The sequence below is a fragment of the Zeus faber genome (assembly GCF_960531495.2).
Source record: "Zeus faber genome assembly, chromosome: 18".
NCBI classification, from domain to species: domain Eukaryota; kingdom Metazoa; phylum Chordata; class Actinopteri; order Zeiformes; family Zeidae; genus Zeus; species Zeus faber.
In genome coordinates this window covers 16205656-16232970 of record NC_137210.1, presented here as the reverse complement: position 1 = coordinate 16232970, position 27315 = coordinate 16205656, and the positions used below count along the sequence as shown (strand labels likewise).

The following is a 27315-nucleotide window of genomic DNA, read 5'->3' as shown; positions in this document are numbered from 1 at the left end:
AAGGATCTTTGCTGAGGCGTAATGGAGTCACATGTTATGCGGCGATCCACTAGGGAGCAGCATGTCACACGCGGTGTCGTATCTGTGGATCATTAGCCGCCACCGCAACGGCAGGATGAGTGGGAGGAGGACGGGGGAGGAGAGGGGGGGAGGGGGAAAAAAAAAATCTCATTCTGGATGTTTTGTTGTCTTTAAAGAAAGTTCCTTATTTCAATTACCAAGCAGGGGGCGACGGCAATTAGGTTAGGTAAAGTGTGGGTAAATGAGCACGCAAGGAGACTGGTGTGTGTGGTGTTGGAAGCAGCCAGGTGTGGCTGCTCCAACCAAACCAACCCCACACCACGGAGACCCTTTCAAAAGTCACCAACAGGAAATGCAGGTTATGTGGATGTTGTGTCAACATGTGGACATACTGTATGACAGCGCAATCTGTGGTATGCTTTCATACAACTGTATTCATAAAATCACTAGGCTATATAAATATATAGGTTATATAAAAAAATAAAAAATAATAATATAGGCTTTTATATACTCATGGATCAATAGACAGAGTATGTTAACACTTGGTCTGTTTTTGACTTTTTTATTTTTGATGCCATCCCTCATTGGCAGTGGTTCATAAACATCCCTAAAGCTGTTGTAAAGACGTCCGTGGGTTTATTTATTTATTCAACAGGGTAAGTAATTACAGATATTAATTCAGATATTTGATGTAATTACATATACAGTATATTTTCTTTATTAGTATTAGATTATTACCCCCCCCCCCTGTCTTGGAAAAATGAACTGCCTGCAGAGTGTGTGTGTTATCACTATTTACCATCATGTTTTTAAGATAAAAGCCTCATTAGAATCTGCTAGGACGGTTCAGTTCCACTTCCTGCCGTCCTTCCATTCTTACAAAGAGTAGTTTGTAGCTGTCAGCGGGGGAAACCATCCCAGGCAAGTTAGAGACCTAAACTTCATGGCTATTTTAATTGCAACTTGTGGTTTTTTTTCTCAAATTAATCTGTCAATATTTTCTCGCCTATCAATTGATGAATCTAAATGATTGATTTAGACCATAAAATAAAGTAATAGGGTGCAAAATGATGCTTAATGCCCTGCAAACCACAACACACACACCTTGAAACGACCTAACATGTTTATCCAGCGGTTAGAACATTTCATATTATAATAAGAACCAAAGACGGGCATTCACATTCGGTTCAACTTGTAAATAACATTGATGATTATTATTATTATTGTCTTTTTTGTTTTGTTTTGTTTTGTTTTACATGATTCAGCTCTAATCTAATTATTATATTACTAAAATGTCATTTAATTACTATTCTGTTAACCAATCACTCATCCCTACAATGTAATTTGAACAAGCAAATGACCCCGACATGTGGCCTTTGATAAGGCTCTGCTTTATTTCTTCCTGCTCCCGGCTGATAAATCTAATTTCTTCCCCCGTGTGTTTGGGGGAAACTGGTTCTCCAAGGTGAAATATGAGACAGAGGTCACCAGAGGAGTTCCTGAAGTTCCTGAAACATTGTGGGAACTTATTTTTTTGTTTTTTAAAACCAAACTGTGGTTTTCTTCCTCCCACAGGAACCCTGGGTGTGGTCACCGAGGTAACAATAAAGATCCGCCCCCTTCCAGAGTATCAGAAGTATGGATCTGTGGTGTTTCCGAACTTTGAGATGGGAGTGGCCTGCTTACGAGAGGTCGCTAAACAGGTACCGTGTGTTTGTGCATGTGTTTTTTTTTTTTTTTATATATATATCTTCAATAGATCGACTATCGAGCTGGGTAGACCTGGTCATGACTTATTATTTTCCTAAAAAAAAACCAACCTATTTGGCCTCATGAACTCACGTTTCAATATTCACCTCCTTATTCCTTAATCTTGGTCTTCGTATTGTTTCAAACTCGCTCGATAAATGTTGCCGTCATTGAAAAATGAAATAATCGGCTCAATCAGTCGGCAAAAAAAAAAAAAAAAAAAAAGGGCCACAAATCATAGCGGCAGGCATTGAGCGTTGCAGGCATTGACGCTGCGGTGGTCGGGTAAGGTGAAAGACCCGAGTTAATGACATGGAGAGAATCTGGGTGAGAGGGCTGTCGATACCATCGGCCTGTTGCCTTCTGCTGTGACGCTGCGGCGTCAATAGTGCTGATGGAAACATTATTGATGCCCACACCCATCCACACACTGTTGAAAGCCGGCTGTAAAATAAGTGTTTTCGGCACCGTGTCCAATATGGAGCAAAACGACAAGACAATGAGATTCATGAATATTGGTGCTTGTTGTTGTCATTGTTGTGATATCAGAAAGTATAAACAATGTCATGATGTATTGAACGTTTTTCTTGACAGAGATGTGCGCCGGCGTCTATTCGACTCATGGATAACGAACAGTTTCAGTTTGGTGAGTTTAATTCGTTTCAATACAAAAGGTTCTCCAGCCCCCTGATTGATTTGGTCTGTATTCGGGTTAGCTCTTAGGTAGAAGAACTGTTTGTTTAAGCAGAGAGCTGTCATTGATGCCAGGATAACTACTTTTTATAGTATATATATTTTTTGAATTGTCTTGCTTCGACCTCTGTAGTTTGTGTTTTAACTCCAGTGTTGACAGCATATATTGTTTAAAATGTTGTTTTGAATTAAAACAAACTCAACGGTTATGCATTCCCAGAGGGCCAAAGAAAATACAGTAAAAAAAAAACAAAAAACGAAAGAAAAAAACTCAGACTGAAGAAGCAAAATTAAAAACAATATCTTTCTGCTCTGCCAGGGGTGATGATCTCTCAATTTCTCTCATGATTATTTTAGGCTTCTTTATGATCAAACCAACCGGTCGATCCGAACTTTCCCTAAAACCCAGGCTCATGTACTCAGCCCGGCAGACGCGAGGCCTTAGCAACCCTGCGCGTGCCTTGACGTCGCCGCACCCGTGTCCTTGATGGGTACAAAGGCAGACAGCGCACGCCGGGCCATTCGTTCTTCACTGTCGTCACCAAGAACAAACAAAATGTGAACACGAGTCAAGCCCCCCCCCCCGGTTCTGACGGCGGTGTGAGGACAGGACTTTAGACGGGAGCGCTCGTGTACAAGCCTTTTTAATTGCTCTGAGGCGCCGGGCCGCCCTGTGCACGACCCGGTTTCCATTTTCAGGAAGCGGTTAGAGCCGCCACCGGCCCCCTCGCCCCTCGCTGTAACTCCTGGCTTTTATCGCGGGGCTTTGTAGTGCGTGGCATCCTACATGCATTTAAGCACGAGAGGGCTTTTATTTATTTATTTATTTTTAACGGTATTTTGTTTAATCATTTTATTTAACGAATCCGAGGAATAAAAAAAACAAACAATACACCGCAATGATGCCTTCACCTTGCCCAACGTCGCATTCGCAAGGCGATCGTTATTTTGACGGCGGAACAGACACACACACACACACACACACACACACACACACACACACACACACACCTTAAGGATCGAGGCGAGATCGAAAATGACCATAGCAAACATTAAGTAGCTGTAACACCCAAGTTTTATGATATTGTTTCTTACGGTCTGGTGGAATGCGTCAGGCGTTGCCGGAGATCTCAGTAAAGTTCCCGGCTCTCCGGGGATCTCATTAGCCGCCCTGTATTTCCACTTTTCACAGAGTAGGCACTTCTCAGCATTAGGTGGCGAGATGAAGCCAGCAGCGTTTTCGCTAATAACTAAAATTCACCGCTCCTGCGATACCTTCCCGGGCTTATTAGCGGCTTGTTCTCACTTTTAATCACGTCGGCTGTTGAGTGGAGAGACTTGATGTATTCGCAGGTAGTTTTAGGATCTGGACGGCGCGTACAATTTAGCACCACCCATCCGACGGGATGAAAAATGAGAACGTTGTCGCGGGCGGTGGGGGCGTCAACGCGAGAGCCGGGGGAAGAGGAACGCCGGAGTAAAAAGGGAGGAAAGGGTTAATGCGCAAATTCCATACGATGTGATAGGTGCGGTTTGATTTCTCTGAACGTTGAGTATTTAATTAACGGGTATGATGGCTGAGAGGGACCTTAAAGACCCGCAATCAAATTTTGGAATGGAAACAATTAGGACACTAAGTGATGAAGAGACTTGAGCACAGGGAGAATAAATGAACTGTTAAGTCTCGGCGACATCACCCGTGACTCTGCTGCTGTGATTGATAACCATCCCAGCAGCCCCGGCCCCTCATTTTCACTTGTCCACAGGCGCTTTTGTGCGTCCGATCAGGAATAAATCAAAAAGTGCGCGTGAGGAAGACGGATATCGCCGTGTCGGCCCCACTTCCCTTCGGAAACCCGCTGATTTATAGCCGCTGTCGCCGGAAGCCATCGGCCAGTTGTAAAGTTATTCAAATGTTACCATTTCTTCCCCCCCACCCCCCCCCCTTTTGTTTAAGAAACCAAATAAATCTGACTTGTTTGCCAAGTCGAAATGCTGCAGGAAGCGAGCCGCGAGAGGGGGCCGGGAGAAAAGAAAAATGCTTCATTGCTCCAAAGTGCCAAGGGACCCACTTGTTTGTAAAGGACTTGACTCCATCGTTGCTATTTTTTTTCCCCCCCCAGGTCACGCCCTGAAGCCTCAAGTGTCTTCAATTTTTACTTCCTTTTTGGACGGGTTGAAGAAATTCTACATCACCAAGGTAATATTTATTACAGGCAAAAATCCCAAACTTTGTTGTTTGTGAACTGGTTGAAGACATTTTTTTTATTTTTTATTTTCTATTTATTTTTTTGCCCCATAATCCTCAGTTCAAAGGTTTTGACCCCCACTGCTTGTGCGTGGCCACCCTGCTGTTCGAAGGCGACCGCGAGAAGGTTTTGCAACACGAGAAGCAGGTTTACGACATCGCTGCAAAGTTTGGGTAAGTGGGCGCTCGCCCCCGCTTCCCCTTCTTCATTCACGCAGAATCAGAAACACCTTTTTTTTTTTTTTTAAATCACCGACCATATAAAGCACAGCTGTTGAAACAGCACATTTCAGTGGGATCTCAGTGGGGGAGGAGGGCCTCCCGGGGGCCCCTCGATGCCACTCCACCCAACCGAACCGGGGGGGGCTGGGGGGGCTGGGCCCTTCTCCCAGAATCGGCGGAGCTGTTTTGCTGCTCGGACACGGTGTTCCACTCGGTGCAGAGTGATGGATCACCTGTGGATGTCCTCCCGTCAGCTCGGCTTTTGTGCAAAAGCGAGCGTGGTGCGGGCGGGCGAGAGTAGGGCACGGCCCCCCCTCCGCCCCGCCAGGACCGGGAGATGGGACGTAGGCCGGGAGGTGCTTTGCTCGGCCGCTGTGATTGATCACGGAGCCGATCGATGAGGACTTTGGTGGAAATAAGTTATCTATCTAGCCAGGGAGGGTGCTATCTCTGTCCTCAGCCTGCTTGCTTCCCTTAACTTCTCACACATCAGGACCACGAGTGGCCTCGCCCCAATCCACCTTCACATCCAATCCGCCCGCGCCATTTGTAACTGTTGTTGTTCTTAGCTTCGTTTTTAAATCGCCTGGAAAGTTGATTTTTGGAACATAATTTATGTTCCTAACGGTTCATAATATCTTGACTTGCCACAATATCCATTTAGGATAAGGTATTTAAGTTGGAATCCTTGTTCTATTTGTTTTTGGTGTTTTTGCCCCCTTGTGAAATTGACAGGGTTTCCGCGGCTCCTGACAAAGTCTTAAAGTCTAAAATCCAATAATCTGAATTTATGGCCGTGAAATGTCTTAGATGCAATTTTGACATCCCTGTCGATTCGATTATGAAGTTCAGGGATGCAAGCAACTTCAGCATTTTTTTTTTTAAATTTTTTTTAATCCTTCCCAGAGAATGAGGCCATCTGCGATCGATGAGCTAGTGGACTCGTTCTGTTGTATTACTTAACAAGACGCAGACACAGCGCTCCAAAGCAGTTATTCTATTCGGAAGTGATGCTGTGTACACAGGGAACCCCGCATGTCAACTACCACCACACAGAGTATATTTCAGACCCGTTGGAATCTTAGATTTTTCTTCGTACTTTTTTTTTTTTTTTTTTTTTTTCTCGGTATGGATGTGAAAAAGTTCTTAAATTGCATTCATAGTGGTGTTAAAAAGGTCTTAAACAGTATTCAATTTCACTTGTTGGAACCTGCAGGAACCCATTTGGCACAGCTGACTAAAAAAAGTATTCTTTCAAACAAAAAGTGTCATGTTTTTATGCTGTATGATGTAAATGTCATTGTATATGTATGCGCTTCACTGTGCCATTCAGCGATGCTATAAATTCCACATTTCCTCAGTCCTATGGATTGTATATTAGACCAACTCCTACAAGGGTACTTCAAAATTATTGTAAGTAATTGGCTCGGCGCCCAAATCCACAGATTACTGGAGCGCTGCCCTCGTGTAATGCGGAGATTAATCAACAGAAACGTGTCGACTACACTCATCGTCCTGTGTTTTATTGCATTATTTCAAATAAATTGTGATCGCCCATCAAATCAAGTGCCACTGATGGGTTGGGCAGTGTTTTCTCGGGGTGTGAGGAAACAGGGGAAGGGGGGGAGCGAGTTAGGTGGGAGGGGGTGTTAGTAAATCAATAAAGCGCTTTCCTAATGAGCGTGCCCTGATTAGTTTGGGTAGTAGATGGAAATTTGATCACCCACCACAGGTGATGGATGTGTGGCTGACCTGCTGCATTGATCCCTGCTTTGTTGGATTGACAGGGGCTCGGCAGCTGCGGCGACGAGGAGCGGTTTGGGCCCCAAAGAAAGCTGTTAAATATTAACCCTGTTATCTCTCTTCCAGGGGCCTGGCAGCTGGGGAGGACAATGGGCAGAGGGGCTACATGCTGACCTTTGTCATCGCGTACCTCCGGGTGGGTCACACCTCTGTCTGTTCCGCTCGGGAGTCGGGGCGGGGCCCTGACAAGCCCATAGGATCGGGGCGGAGAGAAGCAGAAAGAGACTCCAGGAGGTCTCTCTCCCAGCTCCCGATCCAGTGGGTGTTGTCGGGGAGCATCGGAAAGAAGCGTCTCCGACATGAAAGAGCCCTTTGTCTGTTTGTGTCTGTCAGAATCACAATGTGTGCGGATCTCTCTTTCGATCCGCAAGTTTCCCTCTACCTGTCTCCCTGTTGCCATGGCAACTCACACGGGCTCCCCCATTTGTGTTTGTCATTTGAACAGGACCTGGGGATGGACTACTACGTGATAGGGGAGTCGTTCGAGACCTCCGTGCCTTGGGACAGGTGGAGACCGTCAGCTCAAATGTTTTTGTCAGATGCCGCGAGAGTTTAATGTCGGGAAGAAATGCAGTTTGCCCTCCGCCGGCCCTTTTCCTCATTCCTTCTCTCATCTTTCCCTCTGTCTTTGACGTTCACCTTCATGCCTACCCCCCCCACACACACACACACACACGCACGCCACGCCACCCCCACCCCCAGCCCCATTAACAACCTTGTGTGGGCGGAAGGCTGCCTGACACCGCTGAAATATACCCAGACACGGGGCGAAGCCGCTGCTCGTATGAGTTGTAGGGAGGGAGACATGACGTCAGCTGCACGATATCTCACATTGCCGCGTTGAGGGAAAACCATGCACCTTCTAATCTGTATATGCTCCACAACACACACACACACACACACACACACACACACACACACACACACACACACACACACACACATACACACACAGCCCCCTCGCCGTGCAAAATGCCTGACGGGCGAGACCAAGAGATCAGCCATTGAGGCGAGCATATGCGCCTGGCTCATTACCCAGCCTCTTCCCCATCCTCCACACTTAGCTGCACATGCCCAAGACTGGCGGCCATTTCTGCACCAATGGGAACCTCCTCCCAGCAGACACCCCCCGCCCCCACCCCCCGGTTTCCATTTTGTTGGTCTTCATTCCCACCCCCCACCCCGTATTGCGTAAATCAATTTCTAAATTATTATTATTATTATTATTATTATTATTATTATCTCTAAACTGTCCTTGTCCCTCTCCTTTTTTTTAATCTCTCTCTCTCTCTCTTTCTCTCTCTCTGTCTGTCTTATCTGTTGTCTTCCAGGGTGTTAGATATTTGCCGGAACGTGAAAGAACGCATTATTAGAGAGTGCAAAGAGAAAGGAGTCCAATTTCCACCGCTGTCGACGTGCAGGTAACGTATGAACTGCACCCGCCGTGACAATTGTAAGGGCTCATGAACAAAGCCCCGCCCTCATCTCACTGCGAGGAAGGCTCAGAGGGACAAAAGGGCCAGCAGACAGACAGACAGCCGGCGAGGCCGCGAGGGCCCGGCTGCCGCTCGCTCATTGAGGGCAGATTAGACCTCGGTCTGATTATGCCAAAGCCATTCATTTCGCCGCCGCAGTCTGTCACATGATTGATTTGTCCGTTTAACCTCTGGAGCCGTCGGCCTGGGAGACGACGGGCTGTGTCAAGTGAACCCACCAAGGGCCACTGCCGTTTTGGAGTTTTTATTTTTTTATTTTGTTTCCTCTCTTTAAATGCTCTTTAATGTTTTTATATTGAGGTCTGCCTCTCATCATAAGTTTTATCTGACTTTGTTTTGTATTTATTTGAGTCTGCAGTGTGACGGTGTATGTTCATGGGCAGCTGATATTGACCCTGATCCTATTAGAGCAGTTTAACACTGGTTTGGATATATGTATTCCTGAAAGGTTTTTTCAGAATTTCAGTCTATTTCCTGTTCATAAAGGTGACTGAAGCCCCATACAGAATGGTGGCCAGTGGTTCGGAAGCCAAAGAAATCGAAATGGAAATTGAATAAAAAAAAAATCCATTGTTTTAAAACGAGAGGCATTGACACAGTTAGGTTCTTTGGGTTCACGTATTTGTTATTTTGGAGGGACGGGTGAAAAGAAAACCATATAACTGGTTTACTTGTTTCTACATTTCTCTGCGTCGTGCGTTTTGTCTTCGGTTCCCTCAGGGTGACCCAGAGTTACGACACCGGTGCCTGTGTCTACTTCTACTTTGCCTTCAACTACAGGGGACTCAGCGACCCGGTGCACGTGTATGAACAAGTGGAGGTAAACCCAAACGCAGTCTTTATCGTTCCCGGCGTTGATAGTCGGAGAGCGGGGAACCTCCCCGAGTGCCGACGGATGTCTTTGGGTGTAGTTGAGTAACGTTGGGTTGTGGGGGGTCTGTTTTGCTTTTCCCAGCACGCCGCCAGAGAGGAGATCCTCGCCAACGGTGGGAGCTTGTCACATCACCACGGAGGTACGGAAACAAATCCATGCCAACCTGTCTGGTCTGTCAATGGCACGGGTTTTCTTGCGACATTCCACTCTTCAAAACTAGATTTGTATTCTCTCATCTCAAATTTTTCCCAAATTAATTTCCTCTCTATTAGAGTCCCATCTTTCTGTATTTCCCCCTGTATGAAAAGGTGCTCGGTGTACTGTTGCGCAGGGGCTCGAAGCCGTTTAGTTTCCCTGTTCCGTGGTAGTGAGCCGACACCCGGACCGTCTTTTGCAAATGTCTCTGCGGTGCGGCAGATCTTTCATGGCTTCCTTCACATGTCCAGAATATATTCCCGCCGCGCAGACAAATGGCTCAGAGTTTTGCCATTTGTTCATTTCAACAAACGAAACGTGAGCGAGGAAGGGAGGTGGAACAACTCTCTGGGCCCCATCAGGGATAACCGAAAACGGCTGCCTTATCTATATTGCCATCCGCCTCGCTGTTTTCATACATCACTTCAGGCTATTTATCAGGCCTGTCAAAAACGGCACGCAGTGAATCAGCTGCGATATTAAATCACAATTTTTTTCCTGAAGGCGGGGAAGGGTTCAAAATTAAAAGATTGCTAATAAAAAGGAGCTGGCGTGGCGGGGTAAATAGTGCCGCCGTTATCACTGGATGTACGTTGACCTCCAAACGGTGGCCCGGCCACCCTGTGCAGCGCGGGGGTGGGGGAGTCCGGGGGGCCGATGGGAGGAGGGGCTGGGGTGGGGGTATCGATGCACGGCCCACTCTGTAATTGTGATTAATAACAGTGGGGCTCGCTATCATGGCGCAGACAGGCCGGTTTGTCTGCCCACAATCAGCGGTTGACAAATGGAGCTAGTTTCGCTGGGTTTTGTGTATCAAAGAAAACAGATGTAGTCTGGGATGGCGAGGTGGGAGGGCACCACGGGAAATATACATTTTTGTAGCCCTGCGCGTACAGCAGGTGAGCATTCTGCTGCGTGGCTTTCCCCCTCGTGAACACAATACTCCACCAACATCCTCTTCATTGCACCACTGACCGGGACTGGGATTCCGCTTCTCTGAGATTGGGAGGGGAGCTGGCGTCATCCCATGTATCGTGCAAAATAAATGCCTTTTTGTCTCGTGTTTGGCGAATCGGGACTGTTACTTAAAAGGCAGAACATTGGGAGAAATGTCCTCTTTAACCAGGTCAGTAGTGCTGCAGCAGTCAAGAGCTGTTGAGCATCCATCACTGGGAGCGTCGTCCATCCATCAGCCCTGGCCGCACTCTGCGCGGCTCTCTGCGGCGTCTCGGCCAAAGGGCCGGCTTGGCTGTATCGGAGTAGCACCGGGCCACTGCTTTAGCCCGTCTTTCATGCGGTGACCCCCATTTGTCAAAGCCACCCGGGGAGAGGGAGGGGGAGAGGGGGAGAGTGGGAGAGAGGGAGAGAAAGAGGGAGAGAGAGAGAGAGAGAGAGATTAAGGTGCAACGCGGTCTCTCCACCTCCCCTGTGGCGGCTCCCAGCCTCCCCCGACCTTGTGCGCACCACAGAGCATCACTCTCACAAGCCCAGCCGCCCAAAACACCACCGCGGGGGTAACCGCACCCAGGTGAATGTTTTGTTTTTTTCTCCACTCCATTTAGTCCACCAGCCCCCCCACATTCTCTGCCTCGCACATAGCGCAAATGCGTCAGTGTGTTGTTTTTTGTTTTTTTATTTGTCTGTCACTTCTGATATAACGGCCTGCCCTCCTTTGCAAGTCTCGGCGGCGCAGACCAAGCCCTACGAGATTGATTGCAACAACATGCAAAAAAAAAAAAAAAAAGAGAATATGACAAGATAGATGTGTAAATTATCACTGTGATGGAGGCAATGATGCAGTCCCGGCACCTTCTGTTTCCACTCTCCTCCCCGAGTTGAGGGAGGGAGGGACAGAGGTGGTGAGAGAGCACGCCACCTTTTTTCCAAATGTATGGATTTATTTATTTATTTTAGTTATTGTGTAGCGGCCGATTGGATGAGGGACCATCTGGAGGGGGGTGTGTGTATGATAACGGTGCCCCCTGCTTGTCAGGAGACTGGCCCCTCGTGCCTCATGGCTGATCCCCATCTGGGGCTCGCTGGCTGGGCTCGCTGGCGCTGATAACATGCTGCTCCCTGGTCCTGCTCTGATGCCTGGGCTCTGCCTTCCTCCATCCACGTCCCTTATTAGCGCAGAGGCTTCCGCTCCTCCCCCGGCGACGCAGAGGGGGTGGGGTGTGGGTGGGGGGGGGGGCGTGTGAAGACCCCCACCTTCTCTCTGCTTTCCGGGCCCGCCTCCGTATCTAATCTGAGGTGATTACAGCTGCAGCTTCAAAGTGTGTTTACCTGCTTAGCGACACCTGCTCCAGGTCGCGTTGTTCTCAGCTCTGTCTTTCGGAGCTCTTGCTCACACCTCTGACCTCTAAAAGTTCCCATTTTCTAGAGACGCGGTAGAAACCCGCCACTGATTGCCGCCGTTCAGGGAAACACCATCGCTAATAGACTCTTAGTGTTATTACATTTGCCTCGACCACTTTGCATCTCTAATTGATAATCCCTGGCTAATGATCGCTTATTAAGCTGATTATCCGAGAGGCTGAAGATTTTATTTGGCTACCTCAAGGAATCGCGCTGCTGCTGCAATCAGCGCGTCGTCATTTTACCACGACTTTGGGTGAAATGGAGGCGTCCCCACACTGACATAATCACAAATGATTCGCCGGGGTGATTACAGAATGAAATGGACACATAAAAAAAAAAAATCCCTGTGCCGCCGTGACTTATAAGCCTGAGGAGAACAACAGCTCGGCGCTGCTGTTCCAACACCGCCGGTCCTGCCGTCTCCGGACCCTCTGCTCAGAACCTACTACTAGGCAGCGGCCTCCAGGGGGCGCCGGTCTGCACAGCTGGCAGAGCGCCGGCCGTCCTAACTAGACCCGCAGCCTCCGTCTTGTCGAGCTCCTCAGGTTGGGAGGAGGAGGAGGAGGAGGAGGGGGAGGGGGAAAGTGGCTGAGAGCCAAAGTCACAGTGTGACAGGACCATTGTGTCGCGTCGGGGGGAAGGCAGAGCGTTCGGAGCGAGCGCTCTTGTGGGATCGCCGCCGTCACGCCCGTGCGCACGGCGCCCACGGCCCGGTGGCTCGGAGTCGGGGGGGGGGGGGGGGGGGCGGGATGGCGGACCGCGCCGTGGGAGAAAAGCGAGCGAGGGGGGGGGGGGAGCCTTGGACAGCCCGGCCCCCCTCCTCCTCTGGGAACACACAGAGCCTAATGAGTTTGATAGTCTGCTGAGCTCCATAAATCATGCCATGCAAAACATTTCTCCTCTCTGAATAAAAGCATTTATCACCCTCTGTTTATTCACTCACTCTCACAAGATTGATTGGCTCCCAGCAGCCTGCTGAGCAATCAGCCGTGCCCGTTCCCCTATTTCCTACCCCCGCACACCCCACCCATTTTGGTCGTCTTCCTGCGTCTCTTTTATATATATATATATTTATTTATTTATTTATTTATTTATTTATTTTCTCTGCCTTTCAGTGGGGAAACTTCGGAAGGAGTGGATGAGAGAGACCATCTCCGACGTGGGCGTGGGGATACTGAAGTCCGTCAAGGAATACGTGGATCCCAAAAACATCTTTGGCAACAGGAACCTGCTCTAAATTCTCCAGATTATTTCGTCGTTAATCATTTTCAACCTTTTAACCTTCTAACAGCTTCTGCTGCGCATTTGGAAATGGAAGAAAACGTAAGGTTGCAAAAAAAAAAAAAAAAGAGTGAATTTGAAGGACAGAAGTTGTCGTGTGTTTGTCAATGAAAACTGTCATTCGGTGCCATTTCTTAATTCACTCCCGACGGATCATTCACCCCGCTTCCTTTTACGTTTTTTTTATTGCGCTCAATACACTGTAACAATCAGTCACTGATCTTTGCCATTCGCTCCCGTGGGTCAGAGTTCGTCCGTCGTCTGAGGTGAAACGCTCGGCGCGCGGGGGACCAGAGGGATTCCCGTCGGATCCCGGCCTCCCCTTTCCGATGAAATTATAGACGTGATGCAATACCTTGATATGTCGTAGTTCGCTTGCTGTTCAAACTGTTTCCTAACAATCCACGCCAACTTGATTAACCTATTTTTTTATATATTTGTAACCTCGTGGTGTTTCCAGTTGTGGTGTCTGGCACTACTTTGGCAGTAAGTTCTTGATGAATGCGCTCCCTAAAGCTCTGTGCCTTTCTAAAGCTGTGTCTGCCTTTTTCCCTTCTCCACAAACCCTCTGGTCTTCTACAAACGGGTCCCTGTGAAAAAAAAAAAAAAAAAAAAAAAAGTTTGGATCACTGTGTTGTCTTTCCCCCCCGATTACTATCAGTGTCCATCCCTCCGTACACGTCTCTATGCCTATGTTTTCCTTACCTATTGCCACAAGAGATGTGTATTTTTTCAAAACAGTTTTATTGGTGTGTGTGTGTGTGTGTGTGTGTGTGTGCGTGCGTGTGCGTGTGCGCGCGCGCGCCTCTACATTTCAACGAAAATGGTACCTCGTGGTACTGAAGTCCCCGCAACTTCCAAACTTTGATAAGATTAATTTTGGTAGGGAAAAGAAACTAAAAAACAAGAATATGGCTATAAATGAATACGTGTATATTCTGTTTTTGTACTGAGAGCTTTTACCATGCATGGTTTGTTTACCTGAACGGTTTATTGGACAAAAGCCATAGAGTTTAGATCCTCCCCGCTTTGCTTTCAGAGGCCTATGCTGCTGTTGTCCAACCAAAGACTCAAAACGGAACCTTCTCCATCTCTGCGCGCGCCCTGTCTGTACACGATGTGCACAGGAAGGGCATCTGCACATTTAGTAATACAAGGGTTTTCTTTGTTTTATTTTTTTTTGTTGTTTTTTTTTTTTTTTATTAATTGGCATATGCAGAAACGGTGACATCCTGTTGATGTGTAAAATGTATTGATATTTATAACTGTTACTGTAACTATTACATGTAGTAAATATTTCTGTACAACATTACACGATAACACTGTACAATATCCGTTGTTGCCCTGATTCTCCCAAGCACAAAAATGAAACTAACTGGCACTAATGTGTTTATTTTTTTATTTTTTATTATTATTATTTTTTTTTAAAGACTATAACCATACTGCAATTTGAAACTAGGCTTTACTGAAATGTTAGTAATAACCAAATGATTGTGGTTTAAACGTTGAGCTTTGATAAATGAGCTACTTGAGTTCCTCTGAAAGTACTGTTTTTCTTGTTTATTGTTTTTATTTTTCCTTGTCGACTGATCCGTTTAACCTGCGCAACCTGAGCGGGTCCTTGTGGCCCCGATCGGTCCCGGCATCATTACTTCTGGCCTTCCCCTCCTTGCGTTTTCGATCCCCAGACTACGACCTCCACTACCTTCCCAAAGTTTCTGTCGTTCCTAATTAGGAATTTAAAAAAAAAACACTGTTATGAAGGAAATGGTTTGGGTTTGGGACCTGCCACCATCTCACAGCATTTTCTGAACAGTTTGATACGCTGATGGAACCTTCGATTAGAATGTTTATCTTCCACTTCTAACAACAATGTACTAACATTCACACACATTTTGTCAATGCTGTTTGTGCAATACATTGAAATAAAAGATTAACTTGTCAATGTTCTTCTGTGGCGTTGAGGAAACCATCGAACTCTCGACCTCTTACCTACACATTTTGACTTTTTATTTTTTTAATTGTTTTTATTGCTGCCATTATTATTATTATTATTATTATTATTATTATTTCAGCTGCGGCAGAACCTCTGTGCGCATGCAGCCGGATGAGGAGGTCTTTGTTTGGTCGCCCACTCCCCCCGGAGCGCAGGCTTACTCCGCCCGGGCCCAGCTGAGCTCAAGGTAATCCACTCGAGGAGTTTTAAAACATCTCTTTCTTTGCTTCCTGTCAGAGTCTTCTCCACACACACACACACACACACACACACACAGGCTCCCTGAGGAGTTATCGCCGCCCACGCAGCCTCCCACACACCGCCGCTGACGTCACCAGCACCACCACCCTTCAATGGAGGCAGCAGCGTTCTGCCCGGCTTCAAAGGCAGACATTACATATCCCTCTGAGTTTATGGCCTGTGATTAGGGATTAGAGCTTTTAAGACCGGGGGGGTGTTTCTCGGAGGGTGATATTAGGGATGCATAACTGATATTGATTCATAGTGTGAATCCCTTTAAATGGGTGTATTTCTGAAATATGGGCCCGTTTCATTACCTTTGCCTTTAAAACAAATCATTAAATGCATCCACTAACAAGATTTGCAGTGAGATGCTCCACTATTTAGATGTTGGTCACTTGCATTCCCATGTAGTAACACTTTTGTCCACAAGGGGTCAGCACGGCACCAGGACGAGAACAGAAAACACCACACACTACACTGTGTATGCCTTGTACACTGTGTATGCCTTGTACACTGTATGCCTTGTAGTTCTTCACGCATCAGGACGCCAACCACTGAGGTTTAGCAGCATTTTTTTTCCTTTATTTATTTAAAGTCATAACAGAAACATTGCACATTTGCCAGTCCATGCCTTAGGTCTCTCTCTCTCTCTCGTGGCCTTCACGAACCAAACATAATCCTTACAGGGGGGAAACGACAAGAAGCACATTGTACGCAAAGTACGTTGCAAAAGAAAAACCCCATCAAGGTAAAGTTGGCCACGTTTTGCAACCGGATATAAAAATAGAACATCGATATTAATAATTCACGTGACATGATGCAATAGAAATGTACTCATGCATTTGAATTAAATGTGCTTCACCAGTAAACTTTTGAGAGACGAGGTATTTGTTGGCTCACGTTTGCTACATCCACAGCAGTTGGTTTGAAGTCAACACCGCAGGGGAAATTAAACATGCATTTCAAATGATAGGTCGACCTTTGACCCCGGTAGCACACAAGTCATGTCACACAATGTGCACAGTCACGGTTTTGAACTCCAATCAACAAAGCGACAACACAATTCAAAGGTTGTTCCCGAATGAAACTAGAAGAATAGGGTGACGGTAACTTCAGAACTGGGAAGATCAGCATCATAAAAACTTGACTGAAACTGTTGTTGTTGTTGTTTTACAGGGGTGTGGGTGTGTGTGTGTGTGTGTGTGTGTGTGTGTGTGTGTGTGTGTGTGTGTGTGTGTGTGTGTTCCCATATATTTAAAATTCACATATTTACCTTTAATGGACGGTTACGGAAAAAATTGCAGATTACTAAGGTAATGTTTTAGCGAATCATTTAAATATGATATCAGAAAAAATCTCAAGGCACATTAGTGTGTGTGTGTTTCCGTGCACATTTTATCAAGCTGATATTCTACAAATTCTTAACTAACAGTTAAATTTGGCAGAAGAAATGCCCTCGCAGGTTGTTTTTTTTTTCAACGCTCCGTGGGGTCAGGATCGGGGCGTGAGTTGGTTTTTCGACGACTGGACGTGGGAGCCCGGTTGAGAGGCCATGCATTTTTTTTTTTTTTTTTTTTTTTTTTTTTTTCACAAGGATCCTTAGACAAGGCACAGGAGGGAAGGAGGAGGGAGCAGAGCGTTGCAAGCATCGCCACAGGTCCCGTCGTTCCCCACGGGAACTCCGCAGACAAGTTGCGATCCAAAGCCTACTTAGTTGTTTTTTGTTGTTGTTGTTGATTTTAGACAGCACTTGCATATAACACCTCCTTCAAATTCAATAACCTATGTACAGATTTACAAAACGTAGCAACAACCCCACCACCCGCTCCCCCAAGACAAAAGGCTTGCAACAGATAGGAACCAAGAGCAAAAAGAACAACAGAAAAAGGAGAAACGTCAGGTTTTCCCTCCCAAAGTCTCCATGCCTTGCAGTGTGTGTGTGTGAGGCTGCAGTGGAACCGTCCAATGCCCATCGTATGGTTGGTATCGGCACCCTGGAGTGGACGCTCTGTTTCCCGCTCCGCCCAAGCACCGCCCAAGGCCTCGGGGGGGGGGGGGCTCGGTGCACCGGGTGGGGGGGACCCTCCAGCAACGATCTAAACGATCCAAAGCTTGTCTCTAGCGGCGAGCAGAGCCCCAAGAACCTCTGCGTGCACCGCAGCACAGGCTGCACCCCAGGTGGGGGGGAAGAGAGGCTAAAATATTGGCCTGAGGCGGCGGTCGGGGGAACTAGCTCGCCGGCTTGGACGGGTCGCCGTCGGCGCTGACGCTGCCGCCGACAAGGCACGGCGCGTTCCCGGCGGAGGCCGTCACGGCTCCGCTGGTGTCCGCGCTCTCGCCGGCGCGGTGACCCGGGGACCGGGAGCCGCTCTGGCCGCGCTGCCGCTCCTCGTTCAGCTCCTCCCACCGGGACCGGTTGGCCTGGATCATGTCCAGCATGGGCTGCAGTTTGGGGTTCAACTTCACCAGCGTCTGGGGAGGGTGGAGCGAGGGTCAGGGAGAGCGAAAGAGAGCAAAGCTGTGGCTGACACGGGAACGAAGTACAGGTACTCCTCACTTAACCAGCTACCTGTTTAACGACCGTTTGGACTTACAACCAGCTCTCTGACCAGTCTGTATTGTAGACTGTGTACAATACTGCGGCGTGCGCGCTGCGTGTGTGTCACCCTTTATATACTATATACTGTATATATGCCACAACTATATATACTATCTGCACTATATATACTATATATGCCACAACTATATATACTATATGCACTATATATACTATATACACTGTATTCATCTCATCTTATCAGCGTTCTCAGTCTCATTCCCGCAGTCTGTCAGTATTCACTACGCTAGCGTTTGCAATGGCCACTTCCCCACACCGTGAAATAACACTATATATCCTACATACACTACTGTATATACACTATATTCACTATATATACCAGCCAGGCCCCTTTACCGTGAAATAACACTATATATACTACATACACTACTGTATATACACACTATATTCACTATATATACCAGCCACGCCCCCTTATCGTGAAATAACACGGGTTCATCGCTTATCGACCAATTTGGTTCACGACCTGGTCGTTAAGTGAGGAGTACCTGTAGATAATTTATTGCGGGCGGCGTGATGGGTTGAGCCGTGGAAGCGGCAGCTCTCAACGGGTTAAAGATGCCAAGTGTGGCGGCGCAAGTGGCCGCTTTGTGGTTCCCGCCCCAGTCGCAGTCAAACCCCCCCCAAAAAAAACCCCACTAAAATGAGCTTTCACGCGTCGTTTTTAATGAATTGCCGGAGAGAGACCAGGCGGTTATGTGTTCTCTATTCTCGTGTACATACCGTATAATCTATTGGCTTTGGGAGGAAAGTCTCTGTAATTAGCTCTCGTTTCATTATGTTGTTTCATATGGAAATGAAAAGCGCGACGACAACGCCCACGCACAAACACAACCGAGGACAATTCCATTTATTATCGCTGCGGATGGAAACTTAACTCGATTGGCAAAAGTAAAATTGTGTATTCTCAAGTGTAAATAACACCACACAACACCTCCTCTGTAACACGATGCCCAAAGCCCCGCGAGAGGAGGTGCCATCGCCACGGCACGGGACATTCAATCATCTTTGTTATTTCGCCGTTTTTGGCAAAACGACTTCACAAACCTGCCGATGGGCTGATGAGTTTCAACTGCGGGCGACAATTTGGGACGCGTTCGCAGCCTCAACCATTACAACAAAGATCTAATTAAGGATCGATTTTTATTTTTATTTTTTAACTTTATTTCTGCGTGGAATACAGTGTAACAGCCGCCGATGAGTCTGAAATAACACGAAATGCCGCTTCAAGGGGCGCGTCGCTAAATTTAGAAGTGTTTTGATGACTGGGAACATAACGCCACGAAACAAACACATTCCCACTTTCACAATTTCTCACAAAGCCAAAGCCGCTATTCTAGTCCCCGTGTCACACGGTGCTCTGTGACTTCCCAGAGCCGCCGTGTCGTGAGCGGATGTTTTTACAAAATGTGGCCGCGCCCTCCCGCCGCCTCACGGGTTGGAATTAGCCCCGGTTCCATGGGAAACTGTTGAGTTCTCAGGAGTCCACCGAGGTCGACTGGAAAGGGCCCAGACGGGACTTTGAAGATGGAACGTCACGTTTAAACGACTCTGGAGTCTTTAAGAAACGTCTTTTTTTATTTACAAACTGGAAGTAATTGCTGAGGAGGAAATTAAAGACTGAAAAAAGGTCAAGGCGTTTGGCATAATTCACGGTAAAACGGAATTGTATTGTGTTTCCTTTACCATACATTGACATTTTCATTGGCCTCGTGTCCGGGTCTCCTTACTTTTGTTACATTTTGCATTTGCTTTGGTTGCTGTAGATATAGAACGTCAACCTAGGGAACAATAAAGTTATATCCATATTTCCAGAGTCACGTTAAAATAAACCGTTCAGAATTTGGTCTACTCTGGACAAATCTCAGTCGACCAAACAGCGTATATTATTATTTATTTTTTATTTATTTTTTGTATTCATGTCTCATCGTAATCATCCCATCCACTGTTCACATCTTTTCATGGTGAATTTGATGTATTGGTGTGGCTTCAGTATGACGTCACTTTCGACAGCGATTTTGTCGCTCACGCAGGTGTTTGCCATTAAATATCATACAGCAAATATGAATTATTAACTCAAAACGAACCGAAAATCATCACGGGGGACTCATTTAAAGACCGAGGCACAAACAGGTTGAGGCATTTGCCATTTACACTTTGCATTGCAGCAAAAATCAATTTGTTTGCGAGAATTCCGGTTGCAATTTTGATCTTGCAACACAGGAGATGTTTTTCACAAGTTACTTAAAAAAATGTTGTCGTGTTTAATCTGTCCGGCCGCAGCAACGTCACAGCAGCAGGTTTTTCCCTCTGCTTGCTGCTCAATGGAACAAGCCTTGAGTAGAAGTGGTCCCAGCTCAACTAAGTGACTGGGATCTTCTTTACCATATGAGTTAGTAAATGGATACTATTATGGGGCTTTCGGGTGTGATGACGCCAGTTTAATTGGCAGCGAGCTCCCGAAACATGAACATTTCCGGTGAGGCGTGCAGATAAGCCCCCCCACAATGAGAACATTATCCTTCTGTTGCTTTTCAGGCGGCGATAACAATGGTTAAAGTTGGAATGACACAGAACGACGCAACCTCCTGTCTTTGAACCGGGAATCATTCAGGAGATTTAATTAACTTGTTTGATTTATTTCAATTCGGCGCCGTGTACAATAAAAACAATAGCGCCGCGAGGGGGGACGGTTAACTGCATTGAGGAATATGGGTTCTTATTTATGATAACATAATAACACTATCAGGTTTGGAGGATATTAAAGCAGAATGGAGTATTTTGCCCTTGACTCCTTCGGTCCCTCTTTTATTTGACATGTTTCCTCTCATCCGTGCATGTTTAACACATGGGCCTTATCTCCGCGTGGCCTTGATCTCCTCGGGAAGCGAGAGAGCTTTCCTTCCGCCGACTCCCACGCAGCGAGGGGGGAGGAAGCGGGGGGAAGGGCAGGTGAGGCTTGACGTCACCCGCTGCCACGGGCACGTGCGGGCGCACACGCTCCCTTTTCAGCCGCTTGGTTTCCTCTACTTTTGTGCGACGAAGCCCAAATTACAGGGCATTGAAGTGAAGGGCGGCAGGACTAATGAACGGGGAGTCGTTCCTCTGCTTTCAGCGAGACAGAACGTGACCTCGGCATCAATGAAAAGCACCTCTTTGCTGAACTTGTTTTTTTCTTTTTAATAATATATAGAATAGCGAGCGTTCTTTTTGAGACGGACGCAGGTGTAGGTGAAGACTATAGAGCGGGGAAGGTAAAGGACGTGCAGATGCTTTACCTCATAAAGTGGAGAGCAGATCCCATCAATCCACTCCAGCTGCAGCCCCGGTAACTCATCCTTCCGGTTCCGGTCGAAAATGGCCTGAAATGCAGACATCTGAATGAGACTGATAATAATAATAATAATCTTTATATGTATAGCGCCTTTCATACAACATGTGACTCAAACCTCTTGACAATATTGCATAACATTAAAAGGCAATACAATTGTAATGATTAAAAAAAAAAAATGCATTATGTAATTAAACAACAGAAATGTCTTCACATTCAGGAAATTCCCGAGACCAGACGCGTTTATTCCCGTTTCCCCGCTCTGCCTCGGTCTGCAGCCGCCCGGACTTCAGAGGCTCCGCGGCGCCTGCGCGTCGCAGATAGTTACCGTGCCACGGCTCACAAGTTGAATATTTCATTTCCCGCCGCCCCCGCGCACACACACACCACACACCAAACACACACCACACACACACCACACACCAAACACACACACACACACCACACACCAAACACACACACACACACACACACACACACCACACACCAAACACACACCACACACCAAACACACACACACACACACACACACATACACCCCACACCACACACACACCACACACCAAACACACACACACACACACCCCACACCACACACCAAACACATACACCCCACACCCCACACCACACACCAAACACAGACACACACACACACCCCACACCACACACCAAACACACACCACACACACACACACACCCCACACCACACACACCACACACCAAACACATACACCCCACACCCCACACCACACACACCACACAAAACACACACACCACACATGCGCGAGCGGTGCAGGTTGAGGCGAGCGGCGGACCCGAGGCTACCGCACCAACTACTTCAGAGCAGAGGCAATGTGGCGAGCGGCGATTAGTCAACACCACGGTAATTGCGGACAAAACGCTGCCCCCCACCCCCACACACACACACACACACACACACACACACACTGTGGAGCCTTCAAAGCTCCCAAATCAAACGCACGCCGCGCTGCTATTCCTGGTGCCGTGGCCCTGGGGACGTGGAAGGAGGGCGTGCTTATTTTTAAAAAGTCGGCCCGACTATTGACCCGTGGGACCGATAGTCCATCGCTTGTTATCCGTGTCTTCCAGCGAGGCACGGAGTTCAATTGGGGATTATCTGAAGTTGCTGCGCGGTCCTGCACGCACCGCCAGGCTGCTCAGGTCGTCCAAGGGCTTTTGTGTTTCCCAGAAGTAATTCGCGTCAGAAGCTGCATATCAAACGGTTTTTTTTGCAGTATTGCATCTGCCCCTTACGATTAGGGCTAATTATGCATTTTTTTTAAATTGACATTTAGTTTCCAACTGTTTTTTTTATTTTTGCTTTACACTTTATGGCTGTTTAGTAATTTCCTACATAATATATTTCACTTTATTTTACTTCTATTTGACTTGTATCTCTGTTAAGCACTTAAAAAAAACCGTTTGACTTTTCACCAAGGAACAACCTTAACACCCTGTTGTTATATAGAGGTTATCATTTATTATTGGAGTAAGAATACGAGGGAAAAGCGGATTCCACGGTCCAACATTTGCTGTAGAAACAATGAAAGGACACGGAATCTCTCAAAATGTGCGGCACAAGCTTGATGTAACCCCTGATTTTCTATAGTGAAAAACATTACAAACAAAAAACACTGCATATGAACAAAAAGCCAGAGATGATTTAATATACTCACGGAGGGCGTTAATTTCAACTCGGATCTCTCTCTGTCTCCCTGTTCAAAGAACTCATTGGTCACAAGCTCGGCCACCTGCACAGTGGGAGAAAGATTTAGGAACGCACCGAATCCATTTACTACGACGCGTTTTGATGCCAATTGTCTGCGGCATAACTTTTTCAGCATCTTCACCTTGCGGGAGATCTCCCAAGGTTTAGTGACCGCTCCCAGATCACAGGCGGTCATCAGCATGGATCTGAGGTCAGGGAATGATTATTTTGGCATGGTTGATGGTCTATTTGTAACCCACGTCTGTTGACTCATTATAATAACAATTTCAATTACAAACGTCATCACCTGCACATGTCTCTATGGGCCTTCACATTCCAGTTGTACTCCCCTTTGCTGACCAGCTCGAAGAACGTGTTCCTGTTCCTGCACAGGGCACGACAGAGGGAAAGGTGTAGGGATGAAAGCGTCCACGAGGGGGCAGTGTTACTCAGTTCTCCTGCGTGTCGGCAGCCCCACCAACCTCTTGCAAGCGGCGCATGGGAACTAGTTCAGTAGGTGCACTAAATCAGGATGTCAGATTATAAATAAATCAGTATGCCTGAGCCGGCCCGGGCTCGACGGCGCAAATTAAACAGCGGACGACTTCGCGGTTTGTTTGGGTGTTTTCTTTCTGCGGGGGGGTTTGAATGCCGTCGACTCGTAACGTACTCGAAATACAGCGTGAGGTCTGTCGCCAGGATGGACTGTTTCAGCAGCTGCATCAGATCGCCGTATTCTCTGGAGGAGAGGTTGGAGAAGATATTGTGGCCCTGTGGAGACACAACGGGTAGAAACAATCAACAACCCCCCCCCCCAAATAGGAAAATCTACTTTAACGCCGCTGGTGAAAGCTTCCTGCATCGACCCAGAGAACATTGGAACCATGTTCAAGGTAATAAAAGGCATGAAATCCGTTCCTGTTTTATACTCTGCTATGAGCAGTCTCGGCGGCCAGACTACGGGTCAAACACTGTTTTTTTTCCCGGGCAGAGGAACTCTCCGACGGGCGGAGGAGGCAGAGGTGTTCAAGAGGTGGGACTTTTGCGAAAACGTGTCTCTGCTCTCAGCGTCATGTATTATACATCCACACAGCACTTGGCCGACCCTGCTCAGGAGGGACGGCGGGAGGGGAGGAGATGGGAGGGACCGGACGTCTAAGGACGACGGAGTAGGAGGGAAGGACGAGGCAAAGGGGATAAAGCGAGATCACCCGAAAAAGGAAGACTCCCGGGGCTTTTTCTTTTTAAACGCGGCGCGGTCCTCCCCGACGCGGCCGGGAGACGCCGTCCTTTTTCGGCTCCTGTTGAGAACCCCCAACAGGGAGGGGGAGATGGGGGAAGCAAGCGAGGAGGAAGAGGAGACCCGGAGAGAGGTCGGAGAGTCGGGATTGCCGTTCAAAGTTTGGAGCCGGTAATTAACGGTTCCGGCGTCCAGGTTGATGGACTAAATCGGCGAGGCCCGGTCTCTCCTTGAATTAGCCGCACTGTTCATTTATATGCTAATGGCAACAGCGGTGGTTCGTCCCTCGTATCAACACGCAGCGATATGATATCCCCGGCAAACATTTGTCTGCTTACCAGCGCTGTCAGCGACGTGATAAAAAAGCAATTGGTACTCGGCTTGCCCGAGCCTTGTCTCAGTTGCTCCCTCAAAGGTCTTTAATTACAACCCAACCCAGTCGCCTGTTAAAACGTCTCTCAACCCATTACAGATGAATCTATGGGGTCTGTAATTACATTGATCTGAAGGCGGCGAGAGGCCATTTGTCTACGCTGGTTCGCCCAAAGCCCAGCAGGTGCTCGGCGAATACGGGGAGGTATAGGGGTTGCCGCGGCCCCCCTTTCCTTAACATTCGGTGATTCGCCGGTTTCACTCCTCGGGCTCGTGCGCCGGATCTGAAAACGACCCGGCGACCTAACCGGAGGTGTCGCACAGATGCCGCCATCTGCAGCGCGGCGAGCGCGGCCGGGCGGAACTGGGGCGCACCTCGCTCTGCAGGATCATCACGGCGTGGTTGAAGTGGTGGTGCTCCAAGGTGGCGGAGGTCCCGTAAAGCAGAGAGAGCGCCGAGCCCGTCCTGGCGGATAAGCGCGCACACGCAGGCACACGCGCGCACACACGCACACACGCACACACACACACACACAGTATATAAGCATCAAGAAGAGGGATCCTATCAGAGTTCAGCATGTGGTTAAAAAAAGGAAAAGAGAGAAAAAGAACAAGTCCTCCGCAGAGTCCTCTTGTCTTCCCTCCCGCACGCTGTCGTGAACTTATAGCTCAATAATAAAGTGACCGGAGAGCCATCGTACTAACGGTGTTTAAACACCGCCATCCCTCGCTGTAGGGGGAAGGGATGGGATGCACTCGTGCCTCGTAAAAAGTGGCTGCGTGGGCGGAGAACAAGAACGCAAAGAAAAACAGCGATTTTACCTGCTGCTCTAATTGTGCTGGCAGTCAGCAGTGTTTACAGTCTCCTGGCTAAACAGATGCTTATATAAAGGCTTATGCAACGAGCCACTTTGACGCCGGCTGCTCTGGGCTGGACCGCTGCAGACTGCTGCAGGTGGGGGAGAGAGAGAGAGAGAGAGAGAGAGAGAGAGAGAGAGAGAGAGAGAGAGAGAGAGAGAGGGGTGGGGGGCCCTACTTGGCCTGGAAAGCATTGTTAGTTCCACGATGGTCCAGGTCGTGGCACACGCAGCCCACGATGAGCGCCAGGATCTCCACCTCCGTCAGCGTCTCCTGGAAGCCCGCCGTCTGATCGGTTGGCAGGGTGTACACACACACACACACACACACACACATACACACACGGGTGAGTACAGCGTCACAACCGTCCTAAAAAAAAACGCAGGGTCGGCAGATCTCCCGCGAAGCCCCCTGGGGACCACGCAGGGGGGAGATTTATGTCTTTTGCGAGTAGGCTATGGGGGCCATGTGCTGAGTGAGTCACTACGGGTCACGATGGGGATAGCGGCGAGGACGGCGTGGTCGTCAGCACACTCAGCGAGGCGGGGGGGCGGGGGCGTGCCCAAAACAGCTGACACGCGACTATTCCATTTCCCTCCGCCAATAATCAATTCAGATGGGACTGCATGCACTAATGCTGCGCTTGATTAAATGAACTATGCCGGGTGGGAGTATAGTCGTGTGTGTGTGTCCGTGTGTGTGTGTGTGCGTGTGTGTGTGTGTGTGTGTGTGCGTGTGCGTGGGCGTGTGTGTGTGTGTGTGTGTGTGTGTGTGTGTGTTGCCCTGAGGAGCTGATAAAGTAAAGAGCCTCTGGAACTGAAGGAGCAGGCTCTCTGGAGTCTCTATTCAAACAAACATCACCGTTTTCCGCTGTTTGCATAGTTAGTTCCAAATTCAATTTCAACAAACTGAGCAAAAAACCCCCCAAAAAAACGGGGCAAAACCAAAGCAAATGAAATCCACCGCCCCTCCGTGTTGCGTCCTGTATATTTTGACTATTCACCGTCAGCATGGCGAACATGCACTGGCACACGTTGAAGGCGTGTCTCCAGTTGTGGTACAGAACCATGCGGTAGTTCTTCCTGACGGTCAGCAGCCACCTGCACAGCGTCTGGAGAGCACAACATCAGATCGATCGATTTTAAATACGACGAGAGCCTTAGTCCAAACGTCAGCAGCAACACGGGAGCAACAACAAAGTGAACCGGCGCAAATTTCCGAGACTTTAAAGTGGAAATACGTAAGATCGTCCCAGAAATCCATTCTAAACCTCAGTGGGGTGCATTCCGTTGGAACTCGGAAATCGCTGTAGTCAGTGGTCCCCTCTTCCGACCTCAATGTCTCCCATTGCCTCCCTTCGGGAAAACATGGACAGTACATCTACAGTACATTAGTATTTGTTTGGCAAGCTTGTGAATTCCACGATTCCGGCAAATTTCCACTTGGAATGCCGATTTTAAAAGGCCGTTCCTTTGCACTTCTCCAAGGAGGGAAAGGAGGTTTTCCGAGGAGGTCAGGGTTCTCCGACTTCTGCAGCATAAGTCATACAGTATAATACATTGTGTTATCTGCGCTTTCTTAAAAAGCACCAGCTTAAAAAAAAAAGTATCAAATATGGGATTTTTTTTTTTTTAACAACACAATCTTATGGATTACCACTTTAAAGACGGACACTAATCTGGCATCAGGCACTCAAATCTCTGGATTGGGGTTTGCAGACAGACAGACAGGCGGACAGACAGAGAGAGAGAGAGAGAGACAGAGAGAGAGGTCGCGGCCTCACCTCGTAATCAATCTTGAACTTCTGCACCATCCCCAGCTCCATGAACATCCTGAGCGCCGCCGTGATCATGGCGTCCACATCCAGAGAGAAATCATCAAAGGAGAGTTTATCAATGCCCAGCTCGCAGACCAGAGGAATGTTAGCCGCCTTCATTCGGAGGAGGAGGAGGAGGGAGAAACAGACGGGAAGAAAGCGGAAATGCG

General features: G+C 47.9%; 2 protein-coding genes across 2 annotated transcripts in view; one reads left to right on the top strand and one right to left on the bottom strand.

The window, feature by feature from the left end:
- agps (alkylglycerone phosphate synthase) overlaps positions 1 to 14869 on the top strand; it is a gene marked incomplete at its 5' end in the record, with an annotated part of 28040 nt that extends 13171 nt beyond the window's left edge. The window contains 10 exons of the mRNA XM_080019479.1: positions 1597 to 1724; positions 2365 to 2416; positions 4587 to 4663; positions 4773 to 4885; positions 6803 to 6872; positions 7182 to 7243; positions 8068 to 8157; positions 8953 to 9052; positions 9188 to 9245; positions 12778 to 14869. Of these exons, the coding sequence (XP_079875605.1) occupies positions 1597 to 1724; positions 2365 to 2416; positions 4587 to 4663; positions 4773 to 4885; positions 6803 to 6872; positions 7182 to 7243; positions 8068 to 8157; positions 8953 to 9052; positions 9188 to 9245; positions 12778 to 12899 (872 nt within the window). The 3' untranslated portion in view covers positions 12900 to 14869. The remainder of the gene's footprint in view (positions 1 to 1596; positions 1725 to 2364; positions 2417 to 4586; positions 4664 to 4772; positions 4886 to 6802; positions 6873 to 7181; positions 7244 to 8067; positions 8158 to 8952; positions 9053 to 9187; positions 9246 to 12777) is intronic.
- The window catches only part of LOC307244061 (dual 3',5'-cyclic-AMP and -GMP phosphodiesterase 11A-like), a gene marked incomplete at its 5' end in the record, with an annotated part of 79797 nt that overhangs the window by 25516 nt on the left and 26966 nt on the right, over positions 1 to 27315 (bottom strand). Inside the window, 10 exons of the mRNA XM_080019071.1 lie at positions 17542 to 17654; positions 21078 to 21161; positions 22828 to 22902; positions 23002 to 23065; positions 23167 to 23244; positions 23530 to 23630; positions 24847 to 24937; positions 25508 to 25617; positions 26333 to 26440; positions 27113 to 27259. Coding sequence (XP_079875197.1) covers positions 17542 to 17654; positions 21078 to 21161; positions 22828 to 22902; positions 23002 to 23065; positions 23167 to 23244; positions 23530 to 23630; positions 24847 to 24937; positions 25508 to 25617; positions 26333 to 26440; positions 27113 to 27259 — 971 coding nt within the window. The remainder of the gene's footprint in view (positions 1 to 17541; positions 17655 to 21077; positions 21162 to 22827; positions 22903 to 23001; positions 23066 to 23166; positions 23245 to 23529; positions 23631 to 24846; positions 24938 to 25507; positions 25618 to 26332; positions 26441 to 27112; positions 27260 to 27315) is intronic.